This window comes from Anser cygnoides, chromosome 2, assembly GCF_040182565.1.
Source record: "Anser cygnoides isolate HZ-2024a breed goose chromosome 2, Taihu_goose_T2T_genome, whole genome shotgun sequence".
NCBI classification, from domain to species: Eukaryota; Metazoa; Chordata; class Aves; order Anseriformes; family Anatidae; genus Anser; species Anser cygnoides.
Genome location: NC_089874.1, coordinates 33789666 through 33817018, shown reverse-complemented (window position 1 = coordinate 33817018; position 27353 = coordinate 33789666). Strand labels below are relative to the sequence as shown.

Sequence of the window (27353 nt, the reverse complement as noted above, 5' to 3'; positions counted from 1 at the left end):
TGTGGCAATGGCATTTTTTTTAATTAACTATAAGACATATCTAAAGGTATATAATGGAAACGTAGGCTAGGACATAACGTACGGTAGAGATGTCAGAGAGAAAGTAAAAAAATCTAGAAAGGCTGTAAGACGTTTTGCTGGTAGAGACAAAAAAAAACTCTGAATATTTATGGTGTCTGCGATACTTCATTTTAGAACTGAATGGGTTTCTTCCTAGGGGAAAGTCTAAAGGTTGACATGATTTCTGTATTTTTTATTTTTTTAAATTAAAAAGTCATGCTAAAAACCATTATTGGAAGACATTATTAATGATGGTTCACAGCTAGACATTTTCCATTGATCAAAGTAGAAACGATAGGCAAAGCTTCTAGTCTAAAAATTACGAAGCTTATTAGATTGAGCACTACTACTTAGTGCTGCACTATGTCAAAGAAATGCTCGTTTCCTGATCTGGCAATTTAGAAGTAGGAACTTTTTTATCCTGGTTTAGAACAAGCCAGGAAACAAACAAGTAAATAAAACATGTACTAACAACAAACCAAAAAGACTTGAAAAATTCCCAAATAGCATAGACTGTTAAAATTCTTTGTGAGTATGCTATACATCTATCCCAAATACTTTCAGAGGACAGATTATTCCATGGCAACATTAGGGATCTTTTGACATTTTTGTTAACATTAAATCACTTCCATTATGGGATAGGCACATGGAGCCGAATCCCAAAGTGCTAGGGGTTACCGATCTAGCTTAGAGGGAGAAAATGCCCTTAGTCACGTTCCCATCAGTGGGTTACACCACCAATCCAGCTGCTGCCAATGACTTTTTTGGGGTTGGAGTTGGATGATAGTTGAGGTCCTTTCCAACCCAAGCCATTCTATGACTCTGACTTCTGGCAGTTCTGCTAGAAAAATGTATCTTGCTGTCCTCTCCCTTGGAAAGTTATCTGAGCAAGGACAGCATATAGCAGCCATTGGTCTCCCCAGCATTTGCAAGGCTCAGGATATTGGGAAATAATGCATGTAGTTTTGGAGAAAGGAAAAAAGGAGGGAAAACAGGGACATGGAAAGCATAAGGAAGTGAAAGTGACAGCAAGAAGCTTAGTATGAATTAAATATGAATTTTACATTTGAAGAGAGTCACCTGAGTATTTGCTACCTAGCTGCATTAATTTATTAATTTCTATTTAATAAAATATAAAAATTATTTCTGAAAGTTACAGTAATGGTATTGAATGTACTTTAAAACTGCAGTATAAACTGCTCTATTTAGCATTATATTCTGTTTCAGAGTAGATCACACTTAAAACACAAAAATGGGTAAAATGAAATATGCATACTCATCCTTAATTTCTTGTATAAGATCAGATGTAACAATTTAACACAACAATAGCTTTGTAAGTGGAAAACTAATTTCTTATAATTAATCTAGGAAATGCTACTTGAAAACAATCCTAAAAAAAAAAAAGTACCACAATATTAAAATCTGGGTAATAAAAGCATTTTAGTTGGTCAGATGAACCTACTTTGAATTACGACATATTTTTTACCTCAGTTAGAAAGTTTGTTTGATAATCATTGCATTCAAATAGATCTTAAATAGGTTGTTCCTCAAACATATAATAAAGATAATTGACTTTAGGTCTGAATTAGAAGAGAGGAAAGATGATTCTGTCCTGCAGTACTAGAAGTCACAAATTTTCAATTCCATCTTCTTTTGGGAGATGGAACAAGCAAGTTGTTTTCCTGGTATTTATTTCTTCCTCTGTGAAATACTACTACTTGTTCTCTGCAGAAGTACTGTACTTTTTGATGGCTTGCCAAAAAAAAACCAAAAACAAACAAACGAAAAAACTGTTAGTATAAAAAAGCCCTAGCATTTAGTATACTTCGATAATTAGCAGTTTGGTATGCGATCAAAGTTATTTAAGTACAAGACAATGCAGGAACCCATTTAACATTTCACTAAGAAAAAAAGCTCAGTATAGTTTATACAAGTTGAAGTAGGTTCATTCAGCTTTCCATTGTTTCATTCTGTTCATTTCCTGTCTGCAAGACAATCGTGACACTTCTATTATTTACTTCTCCCTACAATTTTTAAATTTTGTGTGCACACAGTGGGTGGGTGTTCCTATTCCTTATGTTAGCAAAGTTTTTCCTTCAGTTGCTCCTTCAATATTGTCAGGAATAACTAACTTCCATTCCCAAGAGCTGAGCAAACCCAACCGAATCCATGCTGTCCATGTTGAGCTAGAATCTGCTGTTTTAATTCCCTGCTGGGAGCCTGCCAGTCGGGAAACGCTGACCAGTAAGTGCAGGTCTTAATTACACAAATCCAGAAGCTGCTGCCAACCTTTCCCCATTGAGAAGCGTTTGCTTTCTAGTGTTCTTTGTGATGAACAGATTATCATTCAAACATAATTCATTGCTGCTTTATAAGTAATTAAATGAAGAAACCTTTTAAACTCAAGGGAATTTTAATAGGTTACTTGCAAAATGTTATTGCAGGCAACAACTTGTACATGATTTTAGTTCCAAACCCACCAAAAAAATTATACAAATCAGCATTGTAAAAGTGTCAGATTAGTGCCTTACAGGCTTTGCTGGCAGAATTAAGTTCTAAATTCTAGATGTGGGGAAATGTTACTCATTTTTTTCCTTTTCCGTTTTTTTTTCTTAGAAAAATTTACAAGTGAAATATTACTACAAAACTTTTTATAAGGATTTTTTTTGCAAAACATTTACATTTTTTACCATCAACTATTTTTCTGTTTCAAAATCATTATGTAGATTTAATACCCTATGCTGCACATCAATTCTTGCGGGATGACAATTCAGTGACATGCATAAAAAAACACCACAAGGCATTAAAATGAAGACTTAAATACAAATATTGTTGCAATAAAACAGTTATAAAATTGAAAAATAGGACCTAAACATCATGCTTACCTAACTCTGACAAATTAACTTTTTCTCCTAGATTACACACTTTTATTACTGCTCTCATGAAAGAATGTGATAAATAATGACTTAACACCAATTTCTAATGTAATCGGCAACACATACACAAACCTAACCAAAAAAAGTATATTGTAAGAAAAAAACTAGTCTAACACTGGAGTTCTACCATGGTAAATACACTTTGCACTGATAATTACAATAAAGCAAAATTTTTAACGGTGGCAAAGGGAATGAACAGTGAAATGCCATTAAACAAGATACTACTGCACATCTGTGCCCTATTACTTACAACAGCTATATCCCACTGAGTCAAATAAAGGACATTGAAATTTACGATCCTTTTAAGACAGAAAAGTGGATTCAGAATGGTATGCAGAACAGACTGTCAAAATGCTTCTAATTTCATCAGTAAAATGTGCACCTGCTAACACAAGTTAATGTACTTTAGATGCTAGGAACCCAACCAGATTTAGATTTCGATACATCTACAATAGGGATTCATCATCAATTAAAAATGACTTCAGTTTCCTATCTGCATATGTAAGTATGCATGAACAAATTATATATGAAATGGTTGTGCAGAATGCTCATAACTTCAGTTTACAAAAATTGTTAACTTCTAGGAAACATGGTAATAACATTAGGAAACTTTTTCTTTGCATAAAGAAATTTATAGCACTGATTGTGAAGCATAATGATAAAATATATATTTGACATTTCATTTCCTATATAATAAAATTAACAGTTAATACTACCTAATGTTCATCTGTATTAAATGTAACATCTAATTGAGTCTGATGTTTTAAGTCCAGATACATCAGTTAAGAGTACTTTAAATAAAATATACAAAATAATGTACAAAACCCAACTAAAATTTAAAGACTGTTACAAGTCTACAAAAGCTTTAAGAAACTTGAAATTTATAACCACAGTGTAAAATTGTTTTCTTTAATCTCAAAGCTTTTTTTTTTTTTAAATGTAAACTGAAAGTATAAAATACCTTCAGCTTAATATTTTGCTACAAAGGGCTGGCCTAAAGTGTACACAGTGTAAACAATGATTGGTATTTCTCTTGCTTCAAAAATACGCAAAACACCACAAGATTGATAAAGTATTCAGATGAGAAGTATATGTTTTGTGAGAGAATGCACAAGGTATCCGTTATGCATCTCAAACCAACAGTTACCAAATACATTCTCCCTTTTTTAACTTGCAGGAAAAACAAACAAACAAAAATCTTAACCTTCTTGCACTGTACTTCCTTTTGTTACATGAAAAATATTTTGGTGTATAAATTTTTAAAAATACCGATCATGAGAATTGTTACCAAATGACTATGTGTGTAAAAGGTTACATTTATGACTATGGGAAACAATTCAAAATCCTGAGCATGAAATATTTGGCCATCTTTCCTCCTCTTATGTACTGCAGTTTTCACGTACGAAATGCAGTTTTGTGTTGTTATTGTTGCTTTCCATTTCCTCTATATACCTATTAATCTGACTCATCTGAAAATATAACCAAACCTTTAAAATCAAAAGCCACGTAATAAAAAGATAACCATATTCCTCTTTTCCCATTTCGTTTTGTGGTTGGAGTCTCAATGTAAGATTTGTCAGGTAACAGATATTTATTACCAGCCCACATGTTATCCTTGAAGAGAAAATGAAGACAGTAATATTTAGGGGAAAGGAGAGAAAATGTTTACTTACGATGCCTTTTTTGGTTAAAATGTGGTAATTAATTCTTTTCTTTGGCTATTAAGTCAAAGCATAAAGAACTCAGCACATTAACCACACACAAAAAAATAACTAGTATTTACAGGAAGATGATACAGGAGAATGATCTACAACACTCATGGAGACAATTCTCTGATTGACTTCCATGAATTCTAACAAAATTAAAACATATAAATGTCTAAAATTGAGTTTTTATGATTCATGTTACCTATGAGTTAGAAATGGACTGCTGATGCTTTAAAATATGAAATACCAAAAACTGACCAAAAAGTTGCCATATTCATTCTTTATCCTACATAAAGACACCATTAGTTTTGTAAAATCTTATGTTAATATCTTTCTATGGTTTAATCTTTCCTACTGTACACACTAATTCTACATAACCTTAGCTCTCCAAAGAAAGAGAGGAATTAGAACTCACTGATTGTCATTTATACACACTACTATAATGTAGTGGTCAAAATTAATCTGAGGTCCACCTCAGATCCACTTTGCAGCAAGCACGTATCATCCAGCTGCTGTTTGAGTAATTCCAAAACTTGAGAAAAGACGGCCAAAATAAACTGACATGTTCTGCGGACTGAGCAAAAAACTAAACTATTTCCACTATCATTCAATCTATATTCAGTTTTGCTGTTCCTTATGGGAAAAGATGTTCTCATGAAAATATTACAAATTTATATTAAAAACAAAGTACCTTCATCAAACGATATTAATTCTAGTCACGGTCCACCCTGTTTTACATTGATATTATCTGAATTTACAAACACATTAACATACAATGCCAAAATAGAGGGGAAAAGTTCATTTAAAATCATTACATGATATACAGACATATAACTAAAAAAGTACAGTATGGAAATAATATTCCCCCATCTGTTTATCCAGTACATCAATTTGCGCTGTTTGTATTTTTGAAATTTTCGTCTTGTTGCACCAGTGTACACTTCCCATGCTGACCCTCCAGCCTGGAACAATTACAGAAGTCAAGACTGAAAACATGATTTCCTGCTCTGTAATCCACTTTACCAGCCCACTTTCATATTCTGAAAGGTATGTAAACTTAAGTGCAGCACTAGGCGTCCATATAAATTATCCTTTCAGAATTCTTCCATGTTTGTTGAAACATTAGGGGTTGCTGGGTTTGAATCTTGAGAAATGGCAGCAACAGTGACAATTCTTGGAGAACCAAGAACCTCAGTAACTGAAGAGTCCAGTTCTCCTGAGGTAACTATAGCAAGGGCCGTTCCACCACCCTTCTTGTTCTGATGAGTTTTGACATGTTTCGAGAGATGGTCACTTCGCATAAACCTTTTAGAACATTCAGGACACTCAAATCTCTTTTCACCTTTTTAAAAAGAAGAATGAAACCAAAATGTTAGTGAAAGAGAGCACCAAATGCTTTTTGTTTAATCATTTAAATCTGACACTTTCCTATTTGACATTTGAAGTATCTTTCAACGGATACAATACTTTCGTCTCTACCTGCCTGATTTCCAGGTCTGCTCTTTTCAGTCATAAGTTCTTGGCAATCTACTCTTCACTATTAAAAAGTTCTTAACAAATATTTGCTATGCTGTGATTATTTGGTGAGTAGTTTGAATTTCCGATCACCAGAGAATTTTCCTAAACTTCCATAAACCTGACAGAGTAGCAGAGGTACAAACAGTGAATGAAGCACTTGATAGCATTTAAAAAAAACTTTTATTTAGATTACAAGAATGGAATTTGGACACAAATTTGAATCCCAAAGCTCCATGAATCTGTCTCGTGAGAATATATAAAATCAAACTCAGGAAAAAAAATCACCATACTAAATGTTCTGACACTGTTTAAATATCATTAGACTCCTTTTGAATGTTACCTTCTGCAACTGTAAGTTTGAGGGGGGAGAAAAAAAGAAAGCCTTCTTGGGGCTAGAAATACGAAGACTAATAAAGCTTAGTTTCTAAATGGTCCACCTTTCTAATCTAAACTGTTAGGAGAGCTTGCTTTTTTAGTTCTTACCTGAAACGTCAAGGAATTTCCCAAAACCACCAAATCTGATGAATGGACTAGGTTAAAAAAAAAAATCTTAAGGACTGGGGCTAATCTAAGTGAGGAGAACCAACCCTAATCCATGACCAATCCTACGTGCTCAAGGAAATTTGTCACATTTTGATAAGGCACTATCTAACTTATATCTTCAGTGATGAAAATGACATCTCTTTCTAGGAAAGGTACAGAACAGTTTGAACAGACCTTTATTTATTTGATTTTTCAGTCAGCTTGCATTGATGAAAGCTGAAATCTACTGCTTTCTCTGTCTCAAGTTACTGTATTTACATTTAAAAGTAATTTTCAGAGACCCTAATGAGTGAGATTTTCGATATCACTATTTATTCATGGTCACTATGATTCAGAGTTACTGTATTATGTATAAAGAGAGGGCTGACCAACCTGTGTGGGTTCTTCTATGTCTTTGCAACTCATCGCTCCTTGTAAATCGCTTGCCACAAAAAATCCAGTTGCATACAAATGGTCTTTCACCAGTATGCCAGCGCAGATGTGCCCGAAGATGAGATGTCTTGCCATAAACTTTTCCACATCCTTCAATATGGCAGATATGTTGCTTCTTTTTTCCTGGCTCATTGCTGCTTCTAAAGAGATCAAGTTTAAACAGATAAGTAATTTTATTCTAAAATATTATTAGTTGGCTTAGGAAAAATACTTCATGATAATAGATACAGTTATAATTCACTCTCTGAAAAGAAACATATAATCATACTTCCTAGTGGAAAGCAATAAACAGCATAGACAATAAAAGAAAATCTCAAGTCCAAATGAGGTAAGCTGTGACAAGATACCTAAATATGTATTGATAAAGTTTACACTCACCTTCCTTCTCCCTCTCTACAATTAGGACACGAGCAGGCAACTCTTCTCAGTCTCTTGCCAGGTTGTGCTTCCTGGTCAGAAGCTTGCTGAGCTTGTTGCAGCTGTACTTGTGTTATCTGATCAGGACTAACAGCACCAATCGCTGCATTAGCAATGCCACCTACTGCTACAGTAACAGGAGCTATTGTAGCTTGCTGTACTTTTACTCCGTCCTGACCTTGCTGTTGACCTGTAAAATAAGACAGTGTTTGTACCTTTTCTTGGTCATTTCACAAATAAGTTTTATATATTTTATAGAAAAATAAACTACTTAAAAGGAATCCATAAAACAAATACTAAATCTAGCCATTTTTCTGAAGCACTACCAGAAGATGTACCTGTTAGCTCAGACAGTCCTGCTTAATGTAATTTAATGTTACCAGAACAGTACAAGACTGCAAATGATATTAAGAAATGTGAGCTAGTTTAACAAATGCTACCTCACACCCAAAATGCTGAGATAAATGAGAAGACAATATTTCTGTGTAAGATTTTGTTAAATCTATTGCCATAGAAAACATGAAAGTACACCTACACTCAGAGAACTACAACTAGCTCATTTTGAAAGTTATTTTATGATATACAGAAGTCACTTCTACAATCTGTACTGAATAAACACTAAGCCACAAAGGAACTTTCACAAAAAAAAAGAAGGGTCATAGGACTAGGCTTAAGCTCTGCTTCGCTAGCTCATTGATTTTGTTTTGCAGAAGGGAGTATGTTTTCAAAAAGACTGGAAAAGCAGCTTGATTGAATCAGATAAAATTAAAAGACTGACCTGGTGAATTAAGACTTCAATTTCACTACATAAGTTTATCAATCTCAACAGGAATGGTTCAAAATATCATCAGATATTGCCATTTTCAAAACTTCATACAAATGAAAAATAAGAGGAAACACTGCCTACTTATTGATAGAGTGTAATGACCAACCAGAATTCCCAAGAACAGACAGAATTCCCAAATAGAATATTCCAAGACCTGAAAGTCTGCAGTATTGAAGCACTAATTTGAAACTCTGAAATCCCTTAAAGGTAATATGATTCAGAGATATTCAAATAGGTACTCAAACCTACTTCTCAGACATCTGTAATAGAAATCAACAAGGACAAGACTGAGAAGAACACTCAAGCCTAAATTGCCTAGCTACTAACTGAGTTCATATACAACGGAGTGTGAAATAACAACTACTTTATTCACGTGACTGCTAAGGAGCAATATCTGCCTGGGCAGGATATGTTGTACAGTGCAGCGGTAACATCCATAGACTGAACCTAACAAACACCAACACATACACACAGACAGATTAGGACTGAAGAACCTCCCAAAGTGACTTGACTATCATCCGACAGGCTGTAGTTCACTACAGGAAACAGAAAAAATCTGTGTTGTGCCTGGGTCAGTACCAGGTTATTTTCACCAGAAGCACTGACCAGTAAACTCTCTTGGTTTCATTCTGGAATTTGCACCCGATTCAGCTAGATACAAATAAACACAAATTCCATGTTTTCTTTAGCAGGCCACAAATATCAGCAGATATCGAGTACTTTTGGTTCTCTGAAAAGAACAAGGGCAAACCCAGAAGTGATGATGATTGAAACTCACATGGAATTCATAGGATTTTGGGGATAAGTAGACAGTAATACAAGAAAAACGTTTCTACAAAGAGTCTGGAATTGGAAGCAGAGGAACCATAGAAGAAGAATTAAAACCTTAACCTTGAGTGTAGAGCCTCCATATATCTAGGCTAGAAGAAAGACTTTCTTTCCAGAATAGGAATGTATTAAATAAATTTCTTTCTAGTAACAGGAAAGAAAAGCACTCACAAGAATTCTTGAAGGAGAATATGATAAGTTAAGGAGAACAGTGAGGTATAAAGGCAGATAGATAGTAGTATCTAGCACTTGGGTCTAGCACTGGCAGAACAGGACATGAGCTTCCAAAGTGCTAGTCCATCGGCAATTCCATGTCAGGCCGTTAAGCTGCTGAAGTACTGAGTGCTATGAATAGCTAGAGTCAAAGAAGGCTGATTGCTTTTGTTATATCTAATACTTATCTTAACACATTAATGTGATTGCTTGTGTTAAAAACCAACTGTAGGTTTTAGTTAGACAAAGGTAAATAAGTTAACAGGAAGAACTGGCTCCGCTCGTAGTCTTTTGCAGAGACACAAACTGCTCTCAGTGCGCTAAACAGACCCCAGATGCAAACTCCTTTAATCCACAGGGTGAACACTATAAGTGATGGCAGTCTAGCGACTGTCACTGCAAAACTAAAGATATATCGTGTACTACAGTCACACCTACAGCAGCATCTGCTGCTATTCTCACCAACAGTCAGGTGTGCTTTCAAGCACATTAAGTTATTCTTTGCCATCAGAGTCTGTTAGAGAGATGACTCCATCCATGTCAAAGTCCTATTTGACAAAAAAAAAAAAGTCCCATGACCTAACCATTTTCTCCTAGTTTTCTTTTTCTCCACGATTTTCTTTAACTGATATTAATGCTTCAACACAACTTTTCCCAGGCTGCCAGACTAAAGGCTTTTTCAGTACAATGTGAACTGGGGCACTCAAACCCTGAGCAGGACGACTATTTTTTTACCCCATGACTATTGCTACAGTGATGAATGTCTGACACATAACACTTGCTGGATCTGATCAATACACATTTATGTGGAAGCCTGTTCAGCATTTCTAACACCCCAACATATTGTGCTGATTTGATAAAAAACAACTTTCAGTCCAAGTCATGAGAGAGCCATCCACACAAGGGTCTTCTGATACTTCCTCATAATATCCAGCACCACTGCTTACATATTTTATTGATCCTGCACCTTCCCCCATCTTTGTCATTTGTCCTCCAAGGAATATATGCATGGTCCACATACGCATCTTGGGGGACAGGATACACACTACTGAGTCACAATCTCTATCTATTTATTTAACATGATATAGTGATACATTTCAGCAGAAATTCTTCATAATAACTGTAAAGGTGACAGCAAAAATACAAAAGATAAAATGACAAAAGTAAGGTTGCTCAGGCAAACAGTTACATTCTCCGTATGGTTTCAGTTAAACAGTAATTAAATGACTGCTTTTCAGATAGCATTAATACGGTTATTACATTTCTAATGTGAACTGAAATGTTGATTCTCTTCTTTAAATTAAGCTCAAGGAGTTATTTTAAACGTCCCTTTCCTTGAATTCCACATACTAAGATCAGAACAGAAGGTTCTGAAATTCCCAAAATATCACACAAATAGCTTTATTTAAAGATCCAGGATGCAGTATTCATAAAGTAGAGATTTGCTTATTGAGGTAAAAGAGTGACTGGAAGAAATAGAGATATATGATAATTATGTACATTCCTGAAAAGAGTATTTATCAGAAAACACTGGAAAGTTCAATATTGTAAATCCTGGACTTTTTTTTTGTACTTTTCAAAAAGCATCCCAACAAATCAGCACACTATTAGCATACAAGATAGAAAGATGTGCATCTGTTTTTATTTTTATTTATTTTTTAACTTATAGAATCATAAAGGTTGGAAAAGACCTCCAACATCATCTGGTCCAACTGCCCCCCTACCACCAATATCACCCACTAAACCATGTCCCTAAGCACCACGTCCAACCTTTCCTTAAACACCTCCGGGGATGGTGATGCCACCACCTCCCTGGGCAACCCGGTCCAATGCCTGACTGCTCCTTCTGAGAAGAAATGTCTCCTCATTTCCAACCTAAACCTCCCCTGGCGCAACTTGAGGCCATTCCCTCTAGTCCTATCACTGGTTACCTGTGAGAAGAGGCCGACCCCCAGCTCCCCACACCTTCCTTTCAGGTAGCTGTAGAGAGCCATAAGGTCTCCCCTGAGCCTCCTCTTCTCCAGACTAAACAACCCCAGTTCCCTCAGCTGCTCCTCACAGGACTTGCGTTCCAGGCCTTTCACCAGCTTCGTAGCCCGTCTCTGGACATGCTCCAGTGCCTTGATGTCCTTCTTGTAGTGACGGGCCCAAAACTGAACACAGTACTCAAGGTGGAGCCTCACCAGAGCAGAGTACAGGGGGACGATCGCCTCCCTGCTCCTGCTGGCTACACTATTCCCTATACAAGCCAGGATGCCGTCGCCCTTCTTGGCCACCTGGGCACACTGCTGGCTCATGTTCAGGCAAGTGTCGACCAACACCCCCAACATCCTACACCAAAACCTGCAGCAATGCTAAAACTTAGAGTAGTTTTCTTATCTATATAATGCCCCAACACTGTATCTATTCAGTAAGCAGAGCCTCTGCTGTCCCCCAGAACTTTTAACAGGGCAGTAGAAACTACAACATGCTGCCAGAGCTCATCAGTACTAGTAATCAGATGAGGTGAACTAAAATTTGTCAAATGCACTGTTGTACTTTCTCCTATTATCAAATTAGCTTTCATTAAAAAATAAACAAAAAAAAACCAGTGCTGATTTTAAAACCAACTAGTTGAGATAATGTTACACATACAGGAACAGAAAAGTCTAGCGTCACTTTATAGTGACTTTTAAAAATAATCCATATGGCTTGCTACTAGGGGCATAAAAATATAATTTAAAGCCTTCCAGAAATTCTGCTAAAATCATGATATCACTTAACATTACTTCTTTCTGAGGTACTCCAAACCACAAGACCTAGTATCAGTATACTTCACCATCCATAATCAAGCTTTTTAGTAACAAGAGCTCTCATGTTTCAACACAGATTTCAGAAAGAATTCTAAACAAACCATTACATGAGGAAATAAACAAAGTCACACTTCAGTTCATCTGTGGTGTTACAGATGAGTTGTCAAAGCAGTCACCGCACATTTCTACCTGCCTTTAGAAGACAGTTTTTCTTAAAATTCCCATAATTTCTTTTTAATGCTGATTTTCTGAAATTGTGAAACATTCTTGATCAACAAAATCATCACTGAACTTTACTGTACATGCTGTCAGGTTACAACTTTAAGTTACAACAATGTGCTACTGTACAAAGTAACACTGACACCAATTACTGCATTTGATTTTATTTCTCTCAGGTGTAAGTACTCTTTCTTTTGGATAGTAACCACTGCATGTTGTCCTGCAACAAAAAAAAACCTACAAGGCAATCTGATATAGCATTTATTTTGCAAACCAAGCACTGTAAGCCTCTCACTAGTTAGAATATTGCATATATGATTATGAAGATACAATTGAGAATGTTATAGACATTTTAAACCTTCTCAAATAGAAGGACCTACACGATTTTAGTCACTAATCTTAAACACTTAAGCATTTAATGAATGACTTATCACAAAATACAGGATTGTGCATCCTTTGTTTTTCAGTACCACATTTTCTTCCAATTTTGGAAAGAAACCCACAACCCTATGGCTTAACAGTTACATCGCATATACTTTCTTGTATATATGAGCCTAATGTGTTCATGCAAGAAAACTCAACATTTTCAGGTACTTCCTATAAAGCCGAACATCATGAGGATACATATCAATTTTAGGTTTCAAAGCTAACTTGCAAAATAAGAACTCCTGTAACACAATCCAAATGACAAAGAAAGCTAAGGTATGCTACCTGACGAACACTGTCCTGTAGAGTGACTTTGCTACAGAGTGACCTACAACTGAAAATCATTGTCATTAATTAGGCTTAGCCATCCATCCTAAGTCTAAAGAAGTTTCCTTTTACTACACATTGCGTATGCATTCCTATCACACTGTTCTTGTTCACCTGATGCAGTAAGCATGAAAAACTACTCTTTGAGACAAGTAGGGTGGATAAGGAAAGGGCTGTACTTTGACAATCCACAGAAGTCATTGGAGTCAAGCTTTAGAAAATGGATCTTGTACGGAAGAGAAATTAAGACAAGAAAAGGACACTTCTAGTTTCTATCACTCAGTTCCCCAAAACAATTAACACTGAGTTCCTGTTGCTGTTATGCAGCCAGCATTCTGTAGTCACAGAGATGTCAGCATTAATGAGAGATATCTCCATATTGTGCACCTTACTGCAAAAGCTGAGGAACGCTTTGCAAACTGTACATAGAATGAAAATGGTTAATATTACTAATGTTACAAAAACAAAAAATTGTTTAGCTGTATATTCTAAAAATGAAAGAGAAGGTTGCAACCGACACCCATATCTGTATGTATATTGCTAGAGGACTAAAGTAAAGTTAATGACAAGCCGCAAAGTTTCAAAGTTCTACAAGCGTTGGAGCTGACACACCAACTCACCCATTAAATAACTTACTGATGAAAAAGAATGGGGAAAAAGAGGTCTCAGCTCCTTTCCACTCTCTGCATACTCTAACTGCAGTTAGCTTGCAAACATTCTTTAGTCTAATATTCCGTTTGGAAAATTAGAATTTACTTTAAGATTAGCCAGGATTTTAAAATTTAAAAAACTCCGTGCAATAGTTTATAGTTGGAAAAAACGATTTTTAACATCACCTACTGGAAAGGTTTCATGCTGAAGAATGAGATGAAAATCGTGTCTTAAAATTAAACATAATGTGAAGACAACAGTGAGTTTCAGTATTGACACAGAAGACAATGGTGATTTCAACAGTGATTTGATGCTACTTGAACATTATGCAGACAATACCGACCTCTCGTCAATTTATAAAAGTTTTGATACAGAAATTATATATGTCAGGGGAATTATTTCCCAGAATAGAAACTTCTCAAGGGTTGATGCAAGGGACTCACATTGTTCAGAGAAGAGCAGTTTGGAGTAGAGAAAGGAACTGGATCCAACCGACTACTGTAGGAAATGTGGGTTGTCACCGCACATTGTGTCCAGATGCTACTACAATTTCCAGTACAAACTGCAGCATCAAGTAGATAGATTTCTTTTCTACTGCCTACAGGGACATTGCAGCAAGTTTCTATTTTTCCCTGTTTCTGACTTGAACAATATTCAGAGGAATATATCTTCTCCTCAAGAGACTTTTCTTCCCATGTCAGATGGGATGGTTTGTTCAAAAATTACTAACCAGCATCACAAACTTAGCTTTTGTGAAAAATACCACTAAGAAGCATGAGGATTAAGGCAGAAAAAAAGTTTTAGAGTTTTAAACACCTTAAAAATGTACTGTTTTTCCTTTTGTGCAAGAATCATACAGGCAACACAGAAAAACAAAACATCACCCAAGGAGTTTCATGAAAGTACTTTAATATACTTTAATAACTTTTCAAAAATTTCAGGTTTTTCACATGTGGATTAGGACATCCTGAAGTCACCTCAGTATTTTCAAACAGAAAAGTTTTTTCCAGCTTGTATTACCTTTCAATTAATTGAAAGCCTATTTTCTCTTTATTATTATTAAACTTCGCAAAGAGCTCTCACAAACATAACACAAAAAGACCTGTATGGGAACAATACAGGGAAATAGACATGGACGTACATTTTCACAAAATTTAGCCTTGCACAACCAAGTAGAGGTTTCAGTCAAAGCAAGGCAATAACTAATTGCTCAGGATTGTTGCTGCGATTTTAATAGGCTTCAATTAGAAAGAAAATGTGTTCAGTTTTTAGATATTATAAAGGAGCTGGAATCAGAAAAAAACACCTTGTTGTCTTACTGCTAAGACAAGAGGTCCTTTACAAAAAATTGTTTTTCTCCTGTATTAAAAAGTCAAATAGAAAAGTGCATTTAGGATAAGTGTTCGAGAACACTCCTCTGCAAATGAAAGTTAGTTCCCTGTATATTGAACCTTAGAGCAGATAGATAACTGAAAATCCAACTACTAAGTGTGCTGTCGAATGTTAGGTGCACTGCATGGAACTAGTAGTAGTTATAAGAAATGTAGCTTTTAAAGTTTATTTTTACTGAGCATCTGCCTCTACTCTATCATCCCATCCCAACCCTCAAGTTATTTTACAGGTTATAGCCACAACAGAAGTTGGCTGGGCTCTTTCTTCCATCTCTTCCCCTTTACCTTGAAATAGGGATAGGGCAAGAAAGAACCTTGTTGATTATTAGTCTCTATAGCCTGACTAGAAGAGCTCACTACCTGCCAAACTGTAACAGTAAAGAAGTTACATACACATCCTACACAGTTCTGACATACAGAAATCAAAATACTGCTTTCTGGGATTTCTAGGAAGTCTGTTTTTCAGCACCTCAGTTCAACTTCTGTATATTACCATGGAAATAGCAATTGCCTGATCTTGAAAGAAGGCTGACAGGAGAAAGAAAAAACAAAATAAACAAGAACCCAAACTAAGGTTTCAGTGTTGTCTTTTTGTTTGCTTTTAACTACAGTTTAGATGGTTGACTTTCAAGTCCACACTTGACTAGAAGGTTCATAAATGTCCTTGAAATAAACATTTTGGCTATATGAAATGCTATCTTCGTATTGATCAAGATTAAAATAAATATGATGCTATGCACAGGAGTTTGGAAAATGGAAAATTCTTTCAACAGACAGGAAGTTAGCTGACTTCAAAACTAGGCTAAGTCACTTATCATTTGATAATTTGTTCAGAATTAAGAAATGCTAGCGATGAAGATTAATTTGTTTATTAAAGCTGAAACACCTGGTCCTTGCCTGATAAAGGGTCTAGCAAGATTACAAGAGAGCTACATCTTATAAAGACCATGTAACTCTCTAAGATCAAAACCCTCGGCAGTTCTGCCAGCTATTCTGTAACATCATCACTCCTGTAAAAAGAGTATGCTTGATCTTACCTAATCTTCCTTTCTGGTTCAGAACAAATTGAAAAGCTTGATGTTTTACTCAGAGTAGTTTCCCAATGGCCAAGGAAACAACACAAACAAGGCACATATCTCTTAGAATTCAGAAAAAAAAAAACTTTGAAAAAAGTTCAGAAGAAACTCAAAGCAAGAGTGGTCACATCATCACTTGAAACCATTCTATAATTAAGGAAAGTCAGACTTGTACCTAAGATGTGTGCCAAGTTGCTTTTGGCAGGAAGATATTAACTAGATATTTTCTTTACACAAGAATTATACTAGTCTGCCAATCTAGCAAGACTAATTATGCATGTTGGGATAACATGGTTTAAAGACTGGCTGGGCTGATCAAGGTACGTGACTATTAGCCACTGTCAGTAGTATTAAATACCACAAACTCCATTCATTTCTAAGAATGGATGCATGCAGAAATCTGTATAAATGATACCCCAAACTAACCTAAACAGATGTTGAAATGCTAAGCTTCTCAAGAGATTGCAGATGTCCAGAGTTTTTGTTTTGGTGAAAGTTTAATGACAAGAACAAAATAATCGTTATGAAAATTATATTTTATATGCAGTCCCAACTACTAAGCTACAGCATATGAATAAAACTTTTAATAACTTTTATCCATCAGATTGCTAACCATTTAAAAAGTGGTGTTTCAACAATATTGTTCATACTCAGAATTAACCATTCACCTTGGAACATGATGTCCCATTACGTGAGTTAGATTGTAAGTAATAATCATTAACATCCAGCACTTTTAATACATTAGAACAGTGAGAATTTCTCACTTCTACCACTACCAAAATCACATGAAGCTAAGTACATCATAACATACTGCATGTTACGCTGAGGAAGGTATTAAAAAATGGAGGGAGTGGGGGAAGCACAAGATTCACAATCTTCCTCCTTTCGGGGAGCAAGTAGGTTAGCTTAGCATGGATCCAAGCACTCTTAAAAACAAAAACAATTAAATACTAACAAGGTGATGAAGACGTGCAGCATCACTCATAAACATTTGCTTGCTTGGTACTTTCTGAACAAGAAAGATCTGCCATTTGATTTCCTGCTCTACATATTCTGATTCTTGGCAACAGGGAACTAGAGAAGGGAGGGCAAAAATTGATATTCTTAGAGAGAACCCATAATGCTGAAATGTTTTTGTAAGACCATGTACTCTAACTGGGAAATAGTTTTACTAATGCTCTACTTTGAAGAGCTTAAGAACTTGCATCTAATTCTTGAAATTGATAGCATAGAAATGGCTCATTAAAAACCTGTTTCACCTTGCAATTATGAGCAAAGCTGATACTTGAAATACTTCCCCTTCCTGCTTTCCCTGGAAGTGACAACAGTCATGTCTTGCCACTGCCAGGTAAGGCAAAGGCTTATTTTACTGAGGCATTTTTACCAGGTGATTCTCCCGTTACCTGAATAGGAAGATTGTGTACACCTTACGCATCAAGTTTAGAACAGAATATTGACACTTGATTTTAAAGCTGCCATCACCTAGGCAAGTGTTTGCTGTCTCCAGCACAGTTTGTAGTTAAACTGCTTCCGCCACTATTTTGAAATTCAGTTTAAGAAAACCCCATAAACAAAGCAATTTTGTTGTTGGAAGACTAAATGCTTCTAATTACTCTGAAGCATTTGAAAACAATGTCGCTGCTAGAATATTTAGAACACTGTGGTTCTGCAACAATTCTCAGCTAAAGGCAACCTGAGAAGAGCTGCAAGTGACCTTTCATGACTTTGGAAGAACTACACTAAATTTCTACTTTCTTTCCAACTACAGCCTCAGAATGCCAACTGACAAAAAAAGATGCAAGAAGTAAGCAGAACTCCTGTATTTGTTCTGTTTTTGCAGAAAATAGCTCAGTTCTTTGTACTTATTTTTTCCACTGCAGACTCCATAGCTTTGCAGCTTCTTTCTTCCCAGGTATTTGCCACAACTCACTTGTCAATGAGAATCCACAGAAGCACTGGATGTTGTTCAAAAAACCTCCTCACAGGACCACCACCCTTTAGCTCCTCTGACTTTAACGCCGGTTTGCTTCTATATGCTGTGGCTATTTTAAACCCTTTTCACCTTGTCACCACCTGCAGACATCTCTCCTTGCTTAGCTACTCAACTCATTGAGTTCTGATTCTACATGTACCCACTGTAGCATCAACATGAGCAAGGAGAGCCACCGATTACACTGTAATGAAAATGCTCTTTCTTTCATTTGATGACTTAAGCGCAAAATTCTAAGACTTCAGGCTAAACACCTTCCTTCTCTCAATAACTATCATAATATCAAAAATGGCAGAGATAATAGATGATCATGAGTGGTACAAAGGTGAATCAGTTTAATTTCTCATAATAGAACGGTTTGAGAACATTAAATAAAACGATGTCTTACACAAGAACTGAGACACTGCATTTACTGCAGACAAGTAATGAACATGTCAAAAATTTACACAGACTCAAAAAAAGCAAATTCATGGAAGAAAAGTAATCTAAAGATTACTAAGTACTAAAAAAATAGCACTTCTGACTCATGAAGACCTGAGCTGCTGATCATTGAAGGGTGGGAAGAGTACCTGAGAAAACCCATTACTCTTGCATGTAGTCAGCATCAGACATGGTCAGAAGCTAAATATTTAGTCAGAAACTCCTTTGACTCATAGAATAAATGCATGTAGTTTGGGACTACCATTTTATTCCTGTTTGAAGCATTTTAACAAATTCTTTAAACTCCCTTGCAAAGTCTGAAGCAGAACATTTACATTTTGTTACCAATCTCTTCAGCGTTTGAACAGCAAGTCAGAATTAGTGACTCACACAAGAAGAGTTAATAAAGAAGCAAAGCGAAGAGAAAGTCTGGAAAACAAGCAGAAGATGGATGCTGACAAATTTGAGAAATACATGACAGGAAGAGACCTGGAGGTACTAGCAAATTGTACAACTAGTAACTGGCCAAGGGAAAAAAGACTTAGTAAGTCACATTATATACTAGAGAGTATGAAAGAAAAGGACAATTACATTTTAAAAAGCCCCCTAATGAGAATACTAAGTATTGGACTTCATTGTCATTACCAACTGTTTTATTATCCACGACACATCCCTGCAGAAGACTCTTAAAACTCTCCAGTTGCGGTATTGCCAGGCAGCAAACTGAACACTAGTCATTCTTCCACGTTATTTACGTGGATGAACTCCAGATTCCCTGTAATTCAGGCCATGCCAATACTCATGGGTTAAAATGGCTTGCACTTGAGTTGCAAGGTGGTGGGATCTGGGGACTCTTGCTTAAAGCAACTAACAAAGCTCGGACCAGACACTTGTATAAAATACAAGTAATATTTCTTACTGTTTTTAAAACAAAAACATCCCATGTAAGGAGAGCCAAACACCATTGTCATGTAACAAAATTATTTCAAGAGGTAGACAAGTCTGATCTATTACTATTTTTTCTTCATTAGAAACAGGGAATTGTGAAAAGCCATTGTTTCCACCATGAGGACAGAATCAATATATTCCCACTGTCAACAGAAATGATAAAAAAAATGAAAAAGAAGCTTACTACCTCTTCTGAAGACCCCTGTGTAAGAACAGGGGGCACACAAAAGTCTTACATTGTAATGAAATGCTGTGTATTCATGGTTTGTCTGTAACTTGTCTTAATAAAATTGGATGTTTTATTTCACTCCATATTCATCAGCACCCACAAAAATATTCATAATTTGTGCTGTTTCTAATACAAACACACTTCAAGATCAGTGTGTTGAGGGACAAAAAAGAACTTTAGTCCACCAAAAGGAAATGGTTTCATGAACTCTATTTTTCTTAGAATCATCTTCCACAGACTCACTTTTGTCAATTAACACATCTCAACAATTAAGAGGGCACAAAAATAAGCTTAAAAAAGGTAGAAGCTACCCTATTTTAAGAAGGGAGGGGAATCCTTGATCTTAATTTTATACCTATCACAGCAGAAGCTTTAAAAAAAAGGCAAGAGAACTGTCAAGCACCTGCTTGTCCCCAAGGTTATATGGGGTAAATTTGGGATGTCACCATCTATCTTACATCCAAATGACACCAAAGGTTATTCCATTCCACAGAGAATCATGTATAAAACAACAGCTAATTCATATATTACAGAAAAAAATGCAGTTTACTTTGTACAGAATTATCTTGTTTAAAGTCCACAGCAGGTACTGACCTCATAGCCAGGCAGGTATTTGTAGATCCCTGCATGTTAAAGTAAACACAGCTGCTTTTAGATAGTCTATTGTTTGATTAGCACTTCACTTAGTTTCTTTATCCTCCTGAATTCAGATTCTCTTCATACCCCCCTCCCCTTGCCCCTATATTTTCAATTATTCTTTTGACTGACACTTTGTACATCTCTGCGTAGCTTCACAGAATCACAGGGTGGTGCAGACTGGAAGTAAGCTCTGGAAGTCACCTGGTCCAACCCTCGCTCAAGCAAGGGCACCTAAGCTGGCTGACCCGGACCACAGGCCTTGAGTATCTCCATGGATGGAAACTCCACAACCTCCCCAGGCAACCTGTGCCAGCACTCAGTCACCCTTACAGTAGAAAAAAAATATCTTCCTTCTGCATCACTGATACTGAATGAATTCTTCTGTGGGTCTGAAAACGGAAAGACATGAGGAGAACTCTGCTTTTGCCTTGCTTTTTGACCACGCACAACGTACAGCTGAAAGTGTGGTACCAACATGTTTGAGGTTTTAACTTAAAAATTGAACAGCTACAAAAGAAAAAGCACAAACTTTTTTCATCTTTCTTGGTTTACCGTAGAGCCTACACACCTTAGGCCAGGAAGCAGAATAACAAAGGTTATAAAAAGCAAACCAAAATACATCATTTACTTGAAGATTTAAATATTTTTCTTCCCAATGTGAGATCTGTCTCTATTAGAATTTACAAACTGTTAAGCAAAAAAAAAAAACACAAAACAACAACAAAAAATTCCTAAATAGGCTTTCCCAACATAGTTCTATAGCTTAACATTTCCATAAGAATTTTAAGCCACAAGTTTGCTATTTGCAATTAGAGTTCTACTGCTTTGTTTCATTTATTACTGAAAAACTAATAAAAAGGTACCTAAATTACCCATTTGTAAAAATAAGTGGGGAAAAAACAATGTCCACGAAAAACATATGGCACAAATAAAAGAACAGTTGTTTCAGGCAGCTACTTATTACATTTTTTTTGTCTGAAACTTGGCTGGCTATATCAGTCAGGCTTGCTCAAAGGACAAAAACTTTTTTTTTTGTCCTAACAAGGGTAGAGCACCTGAATCAATGGATGGGTTGCGTCCTTCACTCCATCTCTTCCCTGACGCTTTCTGGACATCCTCTGTACTCCTCATTTCTAACACCTACTTCCACTGCTCATTTGTTGTAAATGATCCACTTCTGGAGAGTTCAATTAATGTGCAAAAAGAGTTCACATTGACAAGCTTAGGTACTGCAGGAAAGCGAATGGAAATATCAGCCTGCAGACGTTAAGGTAACTCAGCAGTTTATTTTTTTCTGGAGACGTCCAGTAACAATAATAGCAAAAATAATTTCAAATAAAACAAACACAACAGTGATAATAGCCCTGAACAAGACAACTTTTTCCTTATAATTGGCAAGTTTAGACTTCTGCATGTTTATAATTTTCCATTTCGTAACCATTTCTTCTTTGAACACTTAGTTTAGCATTAACACAAGGACTGCACATCATGCTCTCTGCTCTCCTTTCCATGTTGCTTTGCTCTGGGAATAGCAATCAGAAGCCTCACAGAAGAGAGAGAGAAATTATAATTTCCTTCTTTTATTTCTCTCTCACATTCTCAAAGTTCTAGCTCCATAACCTTAAATCTTGGGGAACATAAATAGTACATTATACATGGAGGAATGATTGATGTACTCACTGCTGCTAGTATAAAATTAAAAGCCCTACAGAAGCAGCTTACCTGGGCATAGGGGTGGGGAGGAAGGCAGAGGGGAATTCAGTGGTCATACAGTTTAAGTTTAGGTAACATATGAACCCTTTATGAGTAAGGCTTGGCTTCTCCAGAAGCATACTTCTGACTCATTCCCCTTGCTCAGTAAGGAATCTCAATCCCTCTATTCTCCAGAAGACATCACATGCAGTCAGAGGTGCAGACAAGGTAACTGAGCAAGATGATATTCAGAATTTCTTGTCTGAACTGCCACAGTTGTAAGCCATCAGTAAGCAGGGAAGCAGAAGAGAACAGCACATAGTAAGATTTCTCCCACACCCAAATCTCAGCTGCTTCCAAAGCAGGCTTTCCATTCCTTTGGCCCCTTCCAAAGTAGGCACTTTTGTCTAACAGTAGCCAACCTGCACTTTCCCATCAAGGACAATTTTCCAAGACAAATTAGACTGCAAGATATTGTAGCAGCTGGTCAGCTCCAGCGAGCCTACATTTATTTTTGAACCATTACAACCAGACACAAGGTCAAGTTTTTAATTCTGATGACCCTGATTAACATCACTGTAACATTCCTTAAGTAAGACAAGTTTAACTCATCCAACCCAACCCTTAGTATTACCGTGTTCCATCAAGTACTGGAGAGCACTGTAGCAGACAAAATTCTCCCGATAGCAAATTTCTTATTGGCAAAGTACGTTTAGTCTCTTTGGAAGTACTTCTGTTTAGCTGAACAATCCCTTGCCCAGTTAAACATTTCTCATCTTAGCACGATTATAAAAAACAGATTAAAAGTCAATATGATACTAACATTTTTCATGTTGACTGGACAGTAAATGCATTTTTTCTTACAGTTTTGTAAGAAAAACTGTGACTACAGTTGAGTTACTGTCAATACAAGAGTTTTTATTAAAACTAATACAACAGAAGCCTTTTGCTCTTATGGGGTTAAAGCAAACTGTTGTAAGCAGTTATCAAACTGGTGAAGAGAGGCCCTCAAATTTTATCTGTAATACTAAAAGTTTGCAAGTTTTACATACAGAGTTGCCTACAGAGTTGCCCTTGTGGGTCACTGCACTCCTTGCAGTGAATTTACTTTAGAACTAAGTTCTTTATTCCAGCCTAGAACCTTTTAGCAGCTCTTTCCGCAACTAATAGACCAGCATAACCACATGGGCATTTCATAATACACGTCAGAAGTTCATCATCAAGCACTGAGGTGGTTACAAGTGGGTTTGTTTGTTTTCAAATTAAAATAAGTCACAGGAACAACGCTGTGTGTAAGTATACCTTAGTCCACTCAATCTCTCTGCAATATTCAGACTTTTGAGGGAACAACTTTATGAGCTAGTACAGAGTATAATGAAGTTCCATACAAATGCATGTCATGACCCAGGATTTCACAGTTCACATACTGCCACCTTCCTCATCCTATATCCCCCATGCAGAAATAAGGAGTACTACCTGCTTGAAAAAAGCTTTTGTGTTGCTGGCTTTTGTTTATATATATATATATATATATATATATATATATATATATATACACACACACACACATATATACACACACACATAATCATTATATTTCATATTATATATGAAATATATATTTATATATATCTTATATATAAATTATATATCGTTATATTTCATATTATATATATATAGTATGAAATATAACGATATATAATTTATATATAAAATAAACATATCAAAGCTCTACTAGCTCTACTAGGGAGGTTTTAGCTATCTCCCAAAGCCTCAAACTTTTTAATAAGATGGAGAAAAGGGTCACTGAAAGATAGTTTATCAAATACAAGTAGTTCTACTTCAATTGATGAAACTGGTAATATCCACTCAATGTTCAGGAGAAGTGTCAACTATTTTAAAATTTGAATTTCAGTGATAAGGTATTTTCTCACAGTTAAGGGTTTTAAGTTTACTACCAAAGAAAGCCTTGTAGAAGTATTAAAGATGATCTGGTATTCTTGCAATAGTAAATAAATAAATAAAAATAAAATAAAAAATCCCACCACTTTGTCAGACCACTCACCTGCAACACTGGTAATGGTAACTGGAACTCCTTGAACTTGAACACCTGCAGCACCCAGGTTGGCAACACTTACTGTTTGGAGATTAGGTACTGAAGCAAGCTGGGCAGCATTCAGTGTGATTGGGGTACCGGCAACAGCCACTGGTGCAATCTGAGCGATGGTTGTGCCACCGCTTGAAGAAGACACGGGGGTAATGGTTAGTTGTTGGGGTAACCCAGCATTTTGAACTTGAAGGTTTGAAAGGCTTTGCAGATTCTGAACCTGTACAGTTTGCCAACTGATCTGCCCCGATGGTGTTAAAGTTGGAGCCCGGATGAGCACCTGAGTTGGACTTACTGCCTGCAGCTGAACATTCTGCAGAGGCTGCTGCTGGATGGTCTGTATAGTTTGCCCTGACTGGAGCTGAAATGACTGGGGAGGAATGGCCTGAATAATCTGCTGTTGAGGCTGCTGGATCTGTATCTGCTGTAGAATAGGCTGGCCTACTATCTGGACCTGCTGAAGGGAACCAGACTGATCCTGTACGTTCTGTAGTCCATTGGACTGAAGCTGACCAGAGCTCTGGCCTTCAGAGTCCGTCGCAGTGGTTTGAGGTTCTTCAGTTGTCTGCTCCGAACTGCTGCCTGCTGTGCTTGTGTACTGGCCTGCTTCTGCAGAGCTCACTAACGTGTCACTGCTAGTTAGAGATGTTGAAGCAGTGGTTGTAGAAGTGGACGATGAGGAAGGAGATTCTGGCATTGAACTAACAGAGGCAGTAGTGACAGGCGTAGACGCTAGCTGACTTCCATTGGAAACTCCACTCTCTGAAGACTGTCCAACTTGACCCGAGCCTCCTCCTGCTGCCACATTGTTTATCACAGGCAACGCTAGGGTTACCCCACCAATGTTTATAGGTAAAGTTGTTACAACTTGTGCCTGAGTACCAGGAATAGTTTGCAGTTGCAGCGGTATGGAAACACCAGGTCTGATTTGGACCGGGACTGTCTGATTTGCTAAGTTTTGAGCAATAACATTCCCCGAAGCTGTCCTGTTTGAAGCTGTGAGAATAGCTTGATTATTGCCCGCAGGAATAAGCTGAATTTGACCCTGTATATCTTGTATACCAGTAGCATTAGCAGGATTAATTTGAATTTGTTGACTTTCTGTTGTCTGAATCTGTGGGATCACTTGGTATTGGACACTACCGCTTGGATTTTGTACTTGAATGACTTGAAATTGCCCAGGGGTCGTTGCAGAAGAATTGCCCGATTTGGTTTTTGAAGGAGATGCACTTCCATTGTTACTACTGGAGGGACTTGCTGCGCTTGAGGCAGCAGAAGATCCTTGTTGAGCAACATTATTTTCTTTTGAAGCAGGAGGAGCAGCAGCAACAAGCTGCCAAGAGTTCCCAGCAAGCTGAGTTGTTACTAATTCTAACTGTTGCGGCTGATTTTGAAGCTGCACCAAACCTTGATTTGGATCTATAATGATCTGCTGCTGTCCAGTTGCTTGATTCTCACCAGGAGTTCCTATTTTGCTGCAAGTGGCTGCTAGCAAAGCAAGAGGTGAAGGCTGAGAATCCTAGCCATAGGGAGAGAAAACAGAACAGATTCAGGAGAAGAGCACGAGTATTAATTATCAGGAGTAAGCACTAAGATTTGCACAGGAAACAGACCTAAGTGTGTTTCTGCACATAAAGACCAACGATACAATTCTGAATAAGGAAGTGCATGTTTCTTTAAATAATCTTTAAGTATAGGCCAGCAGTTATCAATGAGTATGTGACAACCAGGACCTCAACCACTTCCTCAATCCAGTCTTTTTCTCCCCTATAATAAGGGCAAATTAAAAAAAAAAAAAGACCTCAGTTACATGGGAAGCATCTGATCACTGTCAAACGCGATCAAAAAACATGTCCAGGCAGTAAAAATATTGCACCCAAAGAACTACGTTTCATCCAGCCCAAAGAAAGATGCCCTGAACAGGAAACGCTGTCAGCTGAACATTTCATTTTAAATGCTAATAGTTTGGGCACTTCCCTATTCGGGTGTGTGCGTGTGCTTTACCTGCGAGCCTCCAGTTTTCCCTTTTTTATTATTATTGTTGTTATTCTCTGCCTCGGGAGATTTCTCTCCCTCTGTGGGCATAGTTTCCTCCTTCTTTTGATCTGCAAAAAAAAAAAAAAAAATCAAGCGTAACAGGTTAATTATTCACCTCCATTCCTACAACAACAAACCCTAGGAGCACATCCTTTTCGGTTCCCAGCCTCTCGCCCGCACCTCCCCGGGGAAACAACGGCGCAAGCCATCGTTACAAAAGAGCGAGTCCTGAGAAACGTGGTTTGAAACCCAACCCATGGGGGCTGGAGAGTTAACACCCAGAAAGGGGAGGTTTGGTTTCCTTCTCCCGGAGACAGCGGGAGAAAACCACCCACAACCCTCCTCCTCCTCCTGCCCCCTGAAGCATCGACGGCCACTGAGTGGCCGTCGATGCTTCAGGGGGCAGGAGGAGGGCTGTGCATGGGAGGGAAAGAGGGAGGAAAGGAGGAATGAAGGAGGGAGGGATGCGCACGGGAGGGACGGAGGGAGGGAGGGAGGGCTGCCGAAGAAAGGGGGCACGCAGGAGGACGAGAAGAAAGGGGGCGCGGGGGGCGACGCCGGGGGAGCGAGGCCGGGGTAAGAGGGGTGGTGGTGGGGGGCAGAATAAAAAGGGGGGGCCCGCGGGAGGGCGGGCTGGGGGGGGCCGAAGGGCGGAGGGAGGAGCGGAGGGAGGGCGGGAGGGAGGGGGTTACATACCGCTCATCCCGCATTAATGCCCCGCCGAGGCGCCGCTCTAGGGGGGAGGAGAAGAAGGAGGAGGAGGAGGAGGAGGAGGAGGAGGCGGCGGAGGGCGGGGTGGGGGGTAGCGGGGAGAAGGCCGGTCGCAGCCGGAGCGGGGAGGAGCGGCCCGGCCTATTTTTCCACGAATGGCCGCCGCCGGGGCTGTGGCGTAGCCGCCCGCCTCTCCGCCGCCGGCCTCGGCCCGCCGCC

General features: G+C 37.7%; 1 protein-coding gene across 2 annotated transcripts; it reads right to left on the bottom strand.

Moving 5' to 3' along the window:
• Nucleotides 1-2454: 2454 nt before the first annotated feature.
• SP4 (Sp4 transcription factor) lies at nucleotides 2455-27353 on the bottom strand. Of its 2 annotated transcripts, none has more exons than XM_066991801.1 (6): nucleotides 27120-27353; nucleotides 26391-26491; nucleotides 24345-25905; nucleotides 7574-7802; nucleotides 7136-7335; nucleotides 2455-6044 (listed from the first exon to the last, which is right to left on the bottom strand). In XM_066991801.1, exons 1-6 carry the CDS (start codon nucleotides 27124-27126, stop codon nucleotides 5797-5799), a joined length of 2346 nt encoding a protein of 781 aa, XP_066847902.1. In that variant the 5' UTR covers nucleotides 27127-27353; the 3' UTR covers nucleotides 2455-5796. The 2 variants fall into 2 exon arrangements, with proteins under 2 accessions (XP_066847902.1, XP_013027278.2); XM_013171824.3 differs by lacking the exon at nucleotides 27120-27353 and adding an exon at nucleotides 26604-26756.